Here is a 16407-nt window from a genome sequence, read left to right on the forward strand (position 1 = left end):
GCTGCTCTTTCAAAACTGAGATGAGGAGAAACTTCTTCACTCAGAGGGTGGTAGGTTTGTGGAATTTGCTGCCCCAGAAAGCTGTGGAAGCTACATCATTAAATAAATTTAAAACAGAAATAGATAGTTTCCTAGAAGTAAAGGGAATTAAGGGTTACGGGGAGCAGGCAGGAAATTGGACATGAGTCTAGCTTCGGAATGGTCATTGCCCTGTGGGTATTGGAGCGGGCGCAGGGGCCGTGTAGCCTGGTTCTGCTCCTACTTCTTGTGTTCTAATTCTGTGTTAGATTTCAGGAGATGGTTTTATTCCTGTTCCTGGCTGGGGTGGAGATCGCCTTTACAGAAGGTAAGTACTGTCGAAAATATAGGGACAGAGTGATCTCCTGGACGAGTTTCGATCGCCTAGATGGGTCGGAGAGGAATTTCCCAGATTTTTTCTCCCAAATTGGCCATTGGGTTTTTTATCTGGTTTTTCGCCTCTCCCGGGAGATCACATGGGTTCGGGTGGGATGGAGAGTGATAGAAGATTTGAGGTTAGGATCAGATCAGCCATGATCTTATTGAATGATGGAGCAGGCTTGAGGGGCCGATTGGCCTACTCCTGCTCCTATTTCTTATGTTCTTATCATCCAAACTCAGTACCCCGTACCTGCCTTCTCCCCATATCCCTTGATACCTTTAGGTCTAAGAAATATATCTAACTCCTTCTTGAATATATTTAAAGACTTGGCCTCAACCGCCTTCTGTGGTAGAGAATTCCACAGGTTCACCACTCTCTGGGTGAAGAAATTCTTCCTCATCTCTGTCCTAAATGGCTTACCCCTTATCCTTAGACTATGACCGCTGGTTCTGGACTCTCCGACCATCGGGAACATTCTACCTGCATCTAGTTTGTCCAGACCTGTCAGAATTTTATAAGTTTCGATGAGATCCCCTCTCATTCTTCTAAACTCCAGCGAGTATAAGCCCAATCGACCCAATCTCTCCTCATACGTCATTCCTGCCATCCCAGGGATCAGCCTTGTGAATCTTCGCTGAACTCCTTCCATGGCAAGAACATCCTTCCTCAGATAAGGCGACCAAAACTGCACACAGTACTCAAGGTGTGGTCTCACCAAGGCCCTGTACAACTGCAGCAGGACATCCTTGCTCCTGTACTCAAACCCTTTCGCTATGAAGGCCAACATACCATTTGCCTTCTTCACCGCCTGCTGCACCTGCACGCTTACCTTCAGCGACTGGTGCACAAGGACACCCAGGTCTCGTTGCACTTCCCCTTCTCCCAATCTATTGCCATTCAGATAATAGTCTGCCTTTCTGTTTTTGACACCAAAGTGGATAACCTCGCATTTATCCACATTATATTGCATCTGCCATGCTTCTGCCTAATCACCCAACCTGTCCAAATCATCCTGGAGTTTCTCGGTATCCTCCTCGCAGCACACACGCCCACCCAGCTTTGTGTCGTCTGCAAACTTGGAGATATTACATCTAGTTCCCTTACCTAGATCATTAATGTATATTGTGAATAGCTGGGGTCCAAGGACCGATCCCTGCGGTACCCCACTAGTAACTGCCTGCCACTCGGAAAAAGACCGGTTAATTCCTACTCTCTGCTTTCTGTCCGCCAACCAGTTCTCTATCCAAGTCAATACCTTGCCCCCAATCCCATGTGCCTTAACTTTACACGCTAATCTCTTATGCGGGACCTTATTGAAAGCCTTTTGAAAGTCCAAATACACCACATCTACTGGTTCTCCCTTATCTATTTTCCCAGTTACATCCTCAAAAAATTCCAGTAGATTAGTCAAGCACAATTTACCTTTTGTAAATCCATGTTGACTTTGTCCGATCCTGTCACTGTTTTCCAAGTGCTCAGCTATTACATCCTTTATAATGGACTCTAGCATTTTCCCCAGTAACGATGTCAGGCTTACCGGTCTGTAATTCCCCGCTTTCTCTCTCCCACCCTTGTTGAATAGTGGGGTAACATTAGCTACCCTCCAATCCATGGGTACAGTTCCAGATTCCAGCGAATTTTGGAAGATGATCAGCAATGCATCTACTATTTCTCGGGCCACTTCCTTAACTACCCTAGGATGTAGATTATCAGGCCCTGGGGATTTATCGGCCTTCAGTCCCGTCAATTTCCCTGACACCATTTCCCTACAAATACTGATTTCTTTCAGTTCCTCCCTGTCATCAGACCCTATGTTCTCCAACATCTCTGGGAGGTTATTTGTGTCCTCCTTTGTGAAGACAGAACCAAAATATGCATTTAATTGGTCTGCCATTTCTTTGTTCCCCATTATAACTTCCCCTGCTTCTGACTGCAAGGGACCTACACTTGATTTCACTAATCTTTTTCTCTTCACATATCTATAAAAGCTCTTACAGTCAGTTTTTATGTTCCCTGCAAGCTTACTCTCGTATTCTATTTTCCCTTTCTTAATTAATCCCTTTGTCCTCCTTTGTTGAATCCTAACCTGCTCCCAATCCTCAGGGTTACTGCTTTTTCTGGCCAATTTATATGCCCTCTCCTTGGATCTTATGCTATCCCTAATTTCCCTTGTTAGCCACGGTTGAGTCACCCTTTTTGTTTTATTCTTATCCCAAACTGGGATGAACAACTTCTGTAGTTCATCCATGCGGTCTTTGAATGTTTGCCATTGCCTATCCACCGTCAACCATTTGAGTGACGTTCCCCAATCAATCCTATCCAATTCGCGCCTCATACCATCGTAGTTTCCTTTATTTAAATTCAGGACCCTAGTCTCCGAGTCAACTACTTCACTCTCCATCCTAATGAAGAATTCTATCATATTATGATCGCTCTGACCCAAGGGGCCTCGTACAACAAGATTGCTAATTAATCCTCTCTCATTACATAATACCCAGTCTAAGATGGCCTGATCTCTGGTTGGTTCCTCGACATATTGTTCCAGAAAACCATCCCGTAAACTGTTGTGTATGTAACCTGTTCCACCTTAAGAGAGCTTAAGCCTGTTCCACCTTAAGAGATGTACTACTTTCTCAGGCTGCTGTAGACGTAATACCGGGGGTGAACACACCGGTATATAAGCACTGTGCAGTAATCTTGTATTCAGTATAGTCCCTACCTCCAACCAGTAAAGACCTGTTTTTATTGTTACTCATTAGTCTGTGTCTTAATTAACTAAATAATTCACAGACTTAACACTGGCGACGAGTCAGGTTCTTACCCTGCGGCAGTTGAAGAGAGGTTTCAAACCTCACCACCCCACTAGAAGCGACAGGCTTAGGACTCTGAAGCCTCCATCAGCGACTGAGCACTGGAGTGCAGCAGCCATCCTGACAGCTTCCAGCGACTGACAGAAGTCTTTCTGCAGTTTCCTTGTTCAACCTAGGTGGTGGGGTAAGCCGTGCAGCGTTGGCTGCAAAGACAGGGCTGGGGAAGTCGGAGCAGATAAGGGCCATCGATCGCGATCGGAGATAAGGCCGGGCCGCCTTCAAGAGCGAGGCGCAGCGCGGGCCAGCGATCGGGACCAAAGATAAGGGCCGCACTCGGACTGAAAGGCGCGGCGGCTGCAGAAGCTCAAGGTGCGAGAGCCGCGGTGCACAGCGCGGGCTATCGATCGCACAGAAGATAAGGGCCGAGAGCCGCTTCGGTCGGGAGCCACTTCGTGATCCAGCGATCGCATCCGCTGATAAGGGCCGCACTCGGGCGATCGCGGCGAAGATAAGGGCCGCACTCGGGGGCTGAAGGGAGACGGCGTCGGGGGACGGGTGAAGACCGCCAAGCGCGGGAAAACCGCCATTTTGTGGGCGGAGGACGACGGCAAGAGCGGGAAGCCGCCATCTTTGATAACAAGTAAAGAAAATAAAATCTGAGAAATTGCAAATCTACAATGCCTAAACACGGGAATATTAGCACCTTTGATAGTGACCTCGAAGATTGGGCCATATATGTTGAAAGAGTAAAAAATTATTGTAAGGCCAATAAAATTCGTGACCAAGATAAAGCTCTAACATTATTAAATTTAATGGGTGCGAAGACATACGGGCAATTGAAACACCTGTTATCACCAGATGAACCGGCGGATAAGACGTTCGATGAGATTGTTACTGTCCTGAAAGATCATCTAAACCCCACGCCGCTGATGCTAGCGGAACGATTTAAATTTTACGACAGAAGGCAGCTACAGCATGAAAGCAATGCTGAATATTTGCTGGAATTGCGTAAATTAGCGAAATATTGCCAGTTTGGAACGGGACTGACAGATGCACTACGAGACAAATTTGTGTGTGGTTTATTTAAACAGAATACACAAAAGCGACTGCTCGAGGAGAATGAGCTGACGCTTGAGAAGGCGGTCACTATGGCAGCAGCACACGAAGCCGCAGCGAGAGGCACGGCAGTAATGCAGCTACGGTCACCGGAACTCAGTGCACACAAATTGGGTGTGAGTTCTGGCAAATGTTATCGTTGTGGAAAGACAACGCATGATCAGAACCAGTGTTGGTTTAAAAACCAAGAATGTAGAACTTGTGGTAGGCTTGGACATGTAGCTAGAGTACGCAGGTCAGGGAAGAAGACCAGCAACAAGAAGTCACCGCAAGGAAAATACGCAAAGGTACACAAGGTGACCGAACAGGAGTCCGATTCAGATGCTAGCAGTAATGAACTGGCTAGCTTAAGCTGTAATGAACTGGCTAGCTTAAGAGTACTCAACGCTGGTAAGGGTGCAGACCTCCAGACAATTTGGGTCACTCTTCAGATAGAAGGAGTCCAAGTAAAACTGGAATTGGACACTGGATCGGCATTGACGGTCATAAATAAGAAAGATTACGGAAAGTTATTCCAACATATTCCCCTACAGGATACGGGGATTATATTGGAAACATACACGGGGCAAAGAGTGTACCCCATCGGGAAAATAGAGGTTGCAGTGGTCCACAAGGGCGAAGACAGTCAAATAATGGACTTATATGTGATATCTGAAGGAGGTCCTCCACTACTAGGATGGGAGTGGATTAGGAAAATGAATATGGACTGGCATTTCCTACAAACAATAACGAGTGAGAACTCGGTGAACATAATCAACCCAGACTCTGGAACTGATGATGGTAAGACCAACCCGTGTGCAAAAGACAAAGTTTCAGCACAGAATTCCACTGAGATAGAGAATTCTGAGTCTGTCCAGTCTACTGACATGCACATTTCTGAGGGACACCGGGCTCGAACTCAACTCCATTTCAAACTGCAACAGCAATTAGAACAAATGATTCGCCGTTTTGAGCAAGAGATGAATGCGACGAAAGAGTTCTTTGATATAGAGTGGGAACATCTGGAAAGACAACAGAAGCAGCTGCTGGAGCAAATGGAGCAGGAGCACACAAAACGTCTGATGTCAGAGGAGTTAACGGTCAGCCAACTCCTGCATATGCTGAAGGACAGGACTCTGAAATGGGAAAAACTTGAACACGAACTTCAATATTCAAACGAAAGGGGTTCGGAGCTCTCAAAGGTTATTGGAAGAGCTGAGGTGGCAACACAGACTGAGATGACTGCAACAGAGCAGCCCTTGGATGCAAAAGTACGCTGACTCACGTCAACGTAGAACAACAGACTGCTGAAACAGCTGCTCCGGTAGAGGGATTGAATAGTCCGATCAATCAATCTCCAAAAGAAGTTGAAGTAGTAAAATCTCAAATGAGGTCATTAGTAAATGACTTGCTGAAAGCCCAGAAAAAGCTGGATGCAGAGGTACACATGAAGAAGTCTCTTCAGGAAAGATGTCTGGATTTGGAACAAGAGCTGGCTAACGTCCAGCTGGGTATGGAGGAAATAGACGACCCTCTCACTGGTCTAGCTCAGGACGACACCGAATATTACCATGACCTGGTGGACGACACCGAATATTATGATGTCCTGTCCTGCCCAGCTTGTAACTTCGACTCCCAAAGTGCAGAAATCATGGAGGAGCACCAAAAGTCTACGGAACATCGGGAGAAGCTGGCTCTATGACGGAAACAGGAGGAAGAGAAGGAGGAACTGCGCATGCAGCTGGCAGCTGTGGCAGCTGACAATGGAGCCCAGAGAGTCTCCAAGAAGCAGAAAAGGAAAAGTAAAAACAGAAGATGACCCATCTGAACCATTATCACCTCTACCAGATCACACACGTGGTCCCTCCGAACGGAGCCAAATCAGTTTGGAAGTTCAAGCTGTTAAATCCATGAAAGGACTATTGAATGAGTAACGTGAACCGACTACACCACAGAGATTGAATCTGTGAACTGTTTTCCGCAGAGACTGAATCTGTGATATGTTACGTTAAACATGAAGTTATATATGTATATATGTTATTACGTTATGTTAAATGGGGGGATGACTATAAAGCTAAGAAGGGAGGAGTGTTGTGTATGTAACCTGTTCCACCTTAAGAGAGCTTAAGCCTGTTCCACCTTAAGAGATGTACTACTTTCTCAGGCTGCTGTAGACGTAATACCGGGGGTGAACACACCGGTATATAAGCACTGTGCAGTAATCTTGTATTCAGTATAGTCCCTACCTCCAACCAGTAAAGACCTGTTTTTATTGTTACTCATTAGTCTGTGTCTTAATTAACTAAATAATTCACAGACTTAACACAAACATTCTAGGAATTCCTCCTCCACAGTATTTTTACTAATTTGGTTAGCCCAATCTATATGTAAATTAAAGTCACCTATGATGACTGCTGTGCCCTTACTGCATGCTTCTCTAATTTCCCTTTTAATGCCATCCCCAACCTCCGTATTACTGTTTGGAGGTCTATATACCACTCCCACTAATGTTTTCTGCCCCTTGATATTTCTCAGTTCTACCCATGCAGATTCCGCATCATCAGAGTTAATATCCTTCCTTTCAATTGTGTTAATCCCCTCTTTAACCAGCAATGCTACCCCACCTCCCTTTCTTTTTTGCCTATCCTTCCTAAATATTGAATACCCCTGGATGTTGAGTTCCCAGCCTTGGCCACCCTGGAGCCATGTTTCTGTAATCCCAATCAAATCATATTCATTTACCTCTATTTGCGTAGCTGATTCATCCACCTTGTTCCGAATGCTCCTTGCATTAAGACACAAAGCCTTCAGGCTTGTTTTTTTAATGCTTTCAGACCTACATGAGTTCTTTGCCTTCTAATTTTGTTTTTCTCCTTCCTGTCTTTTGCTTTTTTCCTTGTTTCCTTTTCCTCTGTCTCCCTGCTCAGGTTCCCAACCCCCTGCCACTTTAGTTTAAACCCTCCCCAACAGCACGAGCAAACACTCCCCCAAGGACATCGGTCCCGGCCCTGCCCAGGTGCAAACCGTCCCGTTTGTACTGGTCCCACCTATCCCAGAACCGGTTCCAATGTCCAAGGAATTTGAATCCCTCCTCCTTGCACCATTCCTCTAGCCACGTATTCATTTGAAATATCCTCCTATTTCTACTCTGACTAGCACGTGGCACTGGTAGCAATCCTGTGATTACTACCTTTGAGGTCCTATTTTTTAATTTACCTCCTAACTCCCTATATTCTGCTTTTAGGACCTCATCCCATTTTTTACCTTTATCGTTGGTGCCTATGTGCACCATGACAACTGGCTGTTCGCCCTCCCCCTCCAAAATGTTCTGTTGCAATGTCAGAGAGTCAGTACTGAGGGAGTGCTGCTCTGTCGGAGGGTCAGTACTGAGGGAGTGCTGCTCTGTCGGAGGATCAGTACTGAGCGAATGCTGCACTGTCGGAGGGGCAATACTGAGGGAGCGCTGCACTGTTGAAGGGGTAGTACTGGGGGAGTGCTGCTCTATTGGAGCATCAGTACTGAGGGAGCGCTGCACTCTCGGAGGAGCAGTACTGAGGGAGCGCTGCACTCTCGGAGGGGCAGTACTGAGGGAGTGCTGCACTGTCGGAGGGGCAGTACTGAGGGAGTACTGCACTGTCAGGGGGCAGTACTGAGGGAGCCCTGCACTGTTGGAGGTGCCATCTTTCTGATGAGTCATTAAACCAAGTCTGCCCTCTCAAGTGGACATGAACAATCCCACGGCACTATTTCGAAGAAGAGCAGAGGAGTTCTCCCCAGTATCCTGGGCTAATAATCCCTCAACCAACACCAGTAAAACAGAGTATCTGGTCATTTACCTAATTGCTGTTTGTGGGATCTTGCCATGTACAAATTGTCTGCTGCATTTCCTACATTACCACAGTGAGTACACTTCAAAAGTACTTGGTTGTGTGTAAAGCGCTTTGGGATATCCTGAGGTTGTGCAAGGTGCTATATAAATGCAAGTCTTTCTTTCCTCCATCAGATCTCCTCTCAGTCTTCCCTTTTCCAGAGATAGGAGCCGCAGACCCGCTCAATCTTTCCTGATAATTTCACCCCCACCCTGTTTATCTTTGGTCACCTGGTGCGTGGGGGGAGGGTTGGCAGGTGGACGAACCTCCAGGGCCTCGACTGAAACCGGGAGGGTTACTCACAACCACTTCCGTGATTTGCATCTTAACCCCATTTAACCACCGTTGCTCCATATCCATAAGAACATAAGAACATAAGAAATAGGAGCAGGAGTAGGCCAATCGGCCCCTCGAGCCTGCTCCACCATTCAATAAGATCATGGCTGATTTGATCCTAACCTCAAACCTTCTATCACTCTCCATCCCACCCGAACCCATGTGATCTCCCGGGAGAGGCGAAAAACCAGATAAAAAAACCAATGGCCAATTTGGGAGAAAAAATCTGGGAAATTCCTCTCCGACCCATCTAGGCGATCGAAACTCATCCAGGAGATCACTCTGTCCCTATATTTTCTACAGTACTTACCTTCTGTAAAGGCGATCTCCACCCCAGCCAGGAACAGGAATAAAACCATCTCCTGAAATCTAACACAGAATTAGAACACAAGAAGTAGGAGCAGAACCAGGCTACACGGCCCCTGGGCCCGCTCCACTACCCACAGGACCATGACCATTCCGAAGCTAGACTCATGTCCAATTTCCTGCCCGCTCCTCGTAACCCTTAATTCCCTTTACTTCTAGGAAACTATCTATTTCTGTTTTAAATTTATTTAATGATGTAGCTTCCACAGCTTTCTGGGGCAGCAAATTCCACAAACCTACCACCCTCTGAGTGAAGAAGTTTCTCCTCATCTCAGTTTTGAAAGAGCAGCCCCTTATTCTAAGATTATGCCCCCTAGTTCTAGTTTCACCCATCATTGGGAACATCCTCATCGCATCCACCCGATCAAGCCCCTTCACAATCTTATATGTTTCAATAAGATCGCCTCTCATTCTTCTGAACTCCAATGAGTAGAGTCCCAATCTACTCAACCTCTCCTCATATGACCACCCCCTCATCCCCGGGATTAACCAGGTGAACCTTCTTTGTACTGACTCGAGAGCAAGTATGTCTTTTCTTAAGTATGGACACCAAAACTGTATGCAGTATTCCAGGTGCGTTCTCACCAATACCTTGTATAACTACAGCAATACCTCCCTGTTTTTATATTCTATCCCCCTAGCAATAAAAGCCAACATTCCATTGGCCTTCTTGATCACTTGCTGCACCTGCATACTAACTTTTTGAGTTTCGTGCACCAGGACCCCCAGATCCCTTTGTACTACAGTACTTTCCAGTTTCTCGCCATTAAGATAATAACTTGCTCTATGATTTTTCCTGCCAAAGTGCATAACCTCACACTTTCCAGTATTGTATTCCATCTGCCAAATCTCTGCCCACTTACTTAGCCTGTCTATGTCACTTTGCAGGTCTTTTATGTCCTCCTCACTCACTACTTTCCCTCCCATCTTTGTATCATCTGCAAATTTTGATATGTTACACTCGGTCCCCTCCTCCAAATCGTTAATATAGATTGTAAAGAGTTGGGGACCCAGCACTGACCCCTGCGGAACACCACTAGTTACTGATTGCCAGTCTGAGAATGAACCATTTATCCCAACTCTCTGCTTTCTGCTAGAGAGCCAATTCTCCACCCACGCCAGAATATTACCCCCAATCCCGTGATTTTTTATCTTGAGCAATAATCTTTTGTGTGGCACCTTGTCAAATGCCTTTTGGAAGTCTAAACACACTACGTCCACTGGTTCTCCTTTATCCACCCTGTATGTTACTTCCTCAAAGAACTCAAGCAAATTTGTCAAACATGACTTCCCCTTCATGAAACCATGCTGAGTTTGTCCTATTAAATTATGTTTATCCAAATGTCCCGTTACTGTCTCCTTAATAACGGACTCTAACATTTTACCAACCACAGATGTTAGGCTAACAGGTCTATAGTTTCCAGCTTTCTGCCTACTACCCTTTTTAAGTAAGGGTGTTACATTAGCAGTTCTCCAATCTGCCGGGACCTTTGCTGAGTCCAGGGAGTTTTGGAAAATTATTACCAATGCATCCACAATCCCTACTGCCACTTCCCTCAAGACCCAACAACAGCAACTTGTATTTATATAGCGCCTTTAACGTAGTAAAACGTCCCAAGGCACTTCACAGGAGCGTAATTAAACAAAGTCACATAAGGAGATATTAGGAGAGGACATATAAACTAAATGGTATAATCCTAAAGAGAGGTGCATGAACAGAGAGACCTGGGGGTATGTGTGCTCAAATTGTTGAAGGTGGCAGAGCAGGTTGAGAAAGCAGTTAAAAAGGCTTATGGGATCCTGGGCTTCATAAATAGAGGCATAGAGTACAAAAGCAAGGAAGTTATGATGAACCTTTATAAAACACTGGTTCGGCCCCAACTGGAGTATTGTGTCCAATTCTGGGCACCACACTTTAGGAAGGATGTGAAGGCCTTAGAGAGGATGCAGATAAGATTCACGAGAATGATTCCAGGGATGAAGGACTTCAGTTACATGGATAGACTGAAGAAGCTGGGGTTGTTCTTCTTGGAGCAGAGAAGAGATTTGATAGAGGTTGTTGTGTCTCCTTGTGTTCTTTTACTATAAATAATACAGACACTTTTAGCTCATTTTAGTTACTGCTTTTACTAGTTGTATTCTTGCTTTGTTTCTGTGTTGCCGCATGGTGCGGAGTGATACAAGATGTCCGACGCTGCACTGTGCACGGGCAGTGTGCCACATAGCAATATAACTACACCATACCAAAGTAGTTCCATACCAAAGTAGTTCCATTTAACAATGTGATACTATATAACAATGTAACAGAGGTGTTCAACATCATATGGGGTCTAGGCAGAGTAGAGAGAGAGAAGCTGTTCCCATTGGCGGAAGGGTCAAGAACCAGAGGACACAGATTTAAGGTGATTGGCAGAAGGTCCAAAGACAACGTAAGAAAAAACTTTTTTCGCAGCGAGTGGTTAGGATCTGGAATGCACTGCCTGAAAGGGTGGTGGAGGCAGATTCAGTCTTATCTTTCAAAAGGGTGTTGATAAGTATCTGAAGGAAAAACATTTGCAGGGCTACGGGGAAAGGGTGGGGGAGTGGGACTAGCTGAGAGTTGTCACGGGCTCAACGGGCTGAATGGCCTTCTTCCGTGCTGTAACCATTCTATGATTCCCTCCGTCCCTCACTCCCTCCCTCCGCAGGTCTTTAATTTTGACAGCATCACGGAGAAGACCTCAGACCAAGTGCACTACTTCTTTGCCAAACTCAACTGCCGGTTGTACAGGAAAGCCAACAAGTCTTCGGAGCTGGTGTCGGCAAATCGCCTCTTTGGTGACAAGTCGCTGACCTTCAACGAAACGTTCCAGAACATAAGCGAGGCGGTGTACAAAGCGAAGCTGATCCCCGTCAACTTTAAGGTGAGAGGAAGGAGCGGGGAATAGAGGGGAGGTGGTGGAAGAAGAAGGAATGGGGAGTGGGAGAAGGGGGGGTGAGGTAGGAGAGAAGATGGAGAGGGAGAGTGAGGGGAAGGAGTGAGGGGGAGGGGAGGAGAGCGAGTGAGAAGGGGAGGGGTTTGGAAGGGGAGGGGTAGGGGGGAGAGGAGAGGGGAGGGGGATGTGAGGGAGGGGGAGTGGTAAGGAGGGAAGTGATGGAAGGGGAGGGAGGGGGAGGGGAGGAGGAGTGATGAGGTAGGGGAGGAGGAGTGATAGGGTAGGGGAGGAGGAGTGAGGGGAGGGATAGGGTAGGGGAGGAGGAGTGAGGGGAGGGATGGGGTAGGGGAGGAGGAGTGATGGGTAGGGGAGGAGGAGTGAGGGGAGGGATGGGGTAGGGGAGGAGGAGTGAGGAGTGAGGAGAGGGATGGGTAGGGGAGGAGGGGTGATGGGAGGGGAGGGATGGGGAGGGGAGGAGGAGTGATGGGGTAGGGGAGGAGGAGTGAGGGGAGGGATGGGGTAGGGGAGGAGGAGTGAGGGGAGGGATGGGGTAGGGGAGGAGGAGTGAGGAGGGATGGGGAGGGGAGGAGGGGTGAGGGATGGGGAGGGGAGGAGGAGTGAGGGGAGGGATGGGTAGGGGAGGAGGAGGGAGGGGAGGGATGAGGAGGGGAGGAGGAGTGATGGGGTAGGGGAGGAGGAGTGAAGGGAGGGATGGGGTAGTGGAGGAGTGAGGGGAGGGTTGGGGAGGGGAGGAGGAGTGAGGGGAGGGATGGGTAGGGGAGGAGGAGTGATGGGAGGGGCGGGATAGGGAGGGGAGGGATGGGGAGGGGAGGAGGAGTGAGGGGAGGGATGGGGTAGTGGAGGAGTGAGGGGAGGGATGGGGAGGGGAGGAGGAGTGAGGGGAGGGATGGGTAGGGGAGGAGGAGTGATGGGAGGGGCGGGATAGGGAGGGGAGGGATGGGGAGGGGAGGGAGAGTGATGGGAGGAGGAGGGATGGGGGAGGAGGAGGGATGGGGAGGGGAATCAGAAGCCCACAGAGCATGGCGGGGTCCATAAAACCCTGTCCACCTCGCACTCTCTCGTTAGGAAGGTCCGGGCTTATGGGGAATCCTTCTCCTGATCACCCACCATGATGGCGGCATAAGAGCGGTGGAAAACCCCGGAGAAGCGCTGCTCTCCCACTGGAGTTTCCGCGGCCGACTGATTCGGGCTTCTGATCTTTCAAGAGCGATTTACTAGCAAGGACAGCCATGGCTCAGTGGGTCGCACTCTCGCCTCTGAGTCAGAAGGTTGTGGGTTCAAGTCCTACTCCAGAAGCTTGAGCACATAATCTAGTTTGACACTCCAGTGCAGTACTGAGGGAGTGCTGCACTGTCGGAGGTGCCGTCTTTCGGATGAGACGTTAAATTGGTTCCCCGTCTGTTGAGTATGTACCTTTAAGGGAATAACTGGTCTCAGACTGCAGTACCGGCAGTGACTACCCCTGTATAAAAAGCTCTAGCAGGCTTCTGTAGTTTCAGTTTCCAGGTTGTCTCCATTCAGTAAAGACTTGTTATAATCAACTCCTGCAGTCCGTGTCTCAATTATACACGGACATAATACTGGCGACAAGTAAGAAACGAACTTTCCTGCAACTCGGCAGCACCTCAGACGACGTTATTGAAGGTCGAAGCCAGACGAAAGAAGAAAAAAAAAAAATCCAAAGAAACTCGAGAAATGGGCGTCGACCGTGGGCAACCGTCCTCCAAATCATCGAATTGAAAAGTGCAGGAGAGACTGTCGAGAGCCAGGCTTGGTCTCCAGTCTGTGGTTTCCCAGCTAATCGGGCTGGTGGCAGGTAGTGCACTGATCCTTCCTGGGCTGCGGCGGGCTAGAGCTCGATCGGGTGGCTCTGCAACGGGGCCAGGCAGCGAGTCGGGAAGCAAAGAGAGAGAGAGAGGGTGGAGCACACAGGGTGCGGCTGGTGCTTCGCAGCCGGGCAGCGTTCGGACCTAAGAAGAGGGAGGGAAGTGTCCCAGAGGGTCCGCTCCACAACGGGAACGGTTCTTCAATTAATGAAGCAAATATCGAAGCGCGATAGAAAAATAAATATAATCGCCAGCAACAGCGTTGGCAGCAGCGGCAGGAAAGCGCGGGAGGCGCCATCTTAACTCGGCGGGGAAGAAGGAAAAGCGCGGGAGGCGCCATTTTGATCCATCGGGGACAAAGGCAAAGCGCGGGAGGCGCCATCTTAGATTTTCAAGATGCCAAAGACTGGCGCTATCACCGCCTTCGATAATGCAATAGAAGACTGGACCACGTATGTGGAAAGAGTCGAGGTATATTGCGAGGCAAACGAAATAGCCGATGAGAAAAAGGCATCGGTATTGCTAAATTTAATGGGCGCAAGAACGTACGGCCTATTGCGGGACCTGATTACTCCAGCCAAACCGAAGGCGAAGAGTTTTAACGAAATTGTTGCTATCCTACAGGAACACCTAAATCCTACACCGCTGCTGATAGCAGAAAGATCTAAATTCCACAGGAGAAATCAGCATAAAAATGAGAGCAATGCTGATTACCTTACGGAACTACGCAAGCTATCAAAGCACTGCCAGTTCGGAGCAGGACTGGCAGATACCTTACGGGACAAATTTGTCTGTGGACTCCTGAGTGAAGGAACCCAGAAGAGGTTACTCTCAGAGAAAGAGCTGACGCTAGATAAGGCTTTCAGCGTGGCAGTATCGTATGAAGCAGCAGCAAGGGGAGCTGCGGAAATACAACAAAAGCCACAGGAATACGGCACCCACGAAATGACACGGGGATTTGCAAAATGTTATCGCTGCGGCAGAACAAACCATGACCAGAAGGACTGCTGGTCCAAGGACAAAATATGCAGGCAATGCAGAAAGATGGGACACATTGCACGAGTTTGCAGGTCTGGGAAGAAGACCAACGACAACAAAAAGGCTACTAAGGAACCGTACAGGAAAGTACAAAAGATGACGGACATTAGTTCCGAAGACCAGATGAGCGATAGTGAATCCGGGAACAAGAGACTAAGCTGTCTCAAACTTCACAACGTAATCGCAAAAGAGGATCACCGAACCATTTGGGTCACCCTCACGATAGCAGGGTCCCAAGTCAAAATGGAATTGGATACAGGATCAGCTCTAACCGTCATGAATCGACAAGACTACAAGCGGCTATTCTCACACATACCCTTGAGAGAGACATCCATTGTCTTGAGGACGTATACGGGGCAAAAAGTATACCCCAGAGGAAAAATAAGGGTGCCTGTCGAATACAACGGCAAAAAAATACGGAAATTGTATCTCTACATTCTGCAAGATGGTGGACCACCGTTATTGGGACGTGAATGGATCAGAAAGATAAGTTTAGACTGGCACTCCATTCAGGCACTGACGGTGGCTGGTAAAAAGGATGACGACGTCACTCCTGGACGATTGTCAACAATCTTAGCTGACGCCAAAGAGGTATTTCAACAAGAACTGGGCACTCTTAAAGGCGTAACCGCCTCGATAAAAATAGAGGAGAATGCAATTCCCAAGTTTTTCAAAGCAAAGTTTTTCCATATGCAATTCGCCCAGCCGTCGAGGCAGAGCTGGAGAATCTGGAGAAGGCAGGTGTGTTATCTAAGGTAGACTGGAGCGAGTGGGTGACACCCATCGTTCCTGTCATGAAGAAAACGTTAAACAATAAGTCTGAGGAGCCAAGGAAGGTTCACATCTGTGGGGACTTCAAGGTGATGGTGAACCCAGTCCTTCACACAGTACAATATCCTCTTCCAAGGATAGAAGATATCTTCGCCTCACTATCTGGAGGGAAGCGTTTTACAAAAATTGACCTAGCACAAGCATATTTGCAGATGGAGGTTGAAGAATCCTCTAGGAAGTATCTCACGATAAACACTCACAAAGGTCTTTACCAGTATAATCGACTGGTATTCGGAGTAGCATCAGCTCCGGCGATATGGCAAAGAGCGATGGAACAAGTCGTGCAAGGGATTCCAGGGACTCAGTGTTACTTGGACGACATCCTAGTGACAGGTGAAGATGACAGTGAACACCTTGCCAACCTAGAGCAGGTGCTCACTAGACTACGTGAACATGGGCTACGAGCCAATCGCCCTAAGTGCGAGTTTTTTAAGAAACAGATATCATATTGTGGCCACGTGATTGATGAAGAGGGGTTGCATAAGTCCCCTGACAAAATTGAAGCGGTAGTTAAGGCTCCAGCGCCTGAAAATGTGTCGCAACTAAGGTCATTCCTCGGATTGGTGAATTACTACTATAAGTTTTTGCCGAATTTGTCCACAATTCTGCATCCACTGAACGCCCTACTACGAACGGGAGTAGCATGGAAATGGAGCGATGAATGTAAGCGGGCCTTTCAGAAGAGTAAGGACCTAATCACTTCAAGAGAAGTATTGGCTCACTACAACCCATCACTACCGATAAGACTGGCGTGTGATGCGTCTCCCTACGGTGTTGGGGCGGTACTGTCACATAAATTCCTTGATGGTTCAGAGAGGCCGATAGCTTTTGCGTCACGCTCGTTAACTTCAGCCGAGCGTAACTACGCCCGGATTGACAGAGAGGCCCTCAGCCTGGTGT

At 47.8% G+C, this 16407-nt stretch overlaps 1 protein-coding gene across 1 annotated transcript in view; it reads left to right on the plus strand.

Annotated features, from left to right (window-relative positions):
* The window catches only part of serpinc1 (serpin peptidase inhibitor, clade C (antithrombin), member 1), a 72026-nt gene that overhangs the window by 38011 nt on the left and 17608 nt on the right, over window positions 1-16407 (plus strand). Inside the window, exon 3 of the mRNA XM_085982138.1 lies at window positions 11564-11779. Coding sequence (XP_085838264.1) covers window positions 11564-11779 — 216 coding nt within the window. The remainder of the gene's footprint in view (window positions 1-11563; window positions 11780-16407) is intronic.

Source organism: Somniosus microcephalus, chromosome 3, assembly GCF_052327205.1.
Source record: "Somniosus microcephalus isolate GS21.2 chromosome 3, FLI_Smic_1.0, whole genome shotgun sequence".
Classification (NCBI taxonomy): domain Eukaryota; kingdom Metazoa; phylum Chordata; class Chondrichthyes; order Squaliformes; family Somniosidae; genus Somniosus; species Somniosus microcephalus.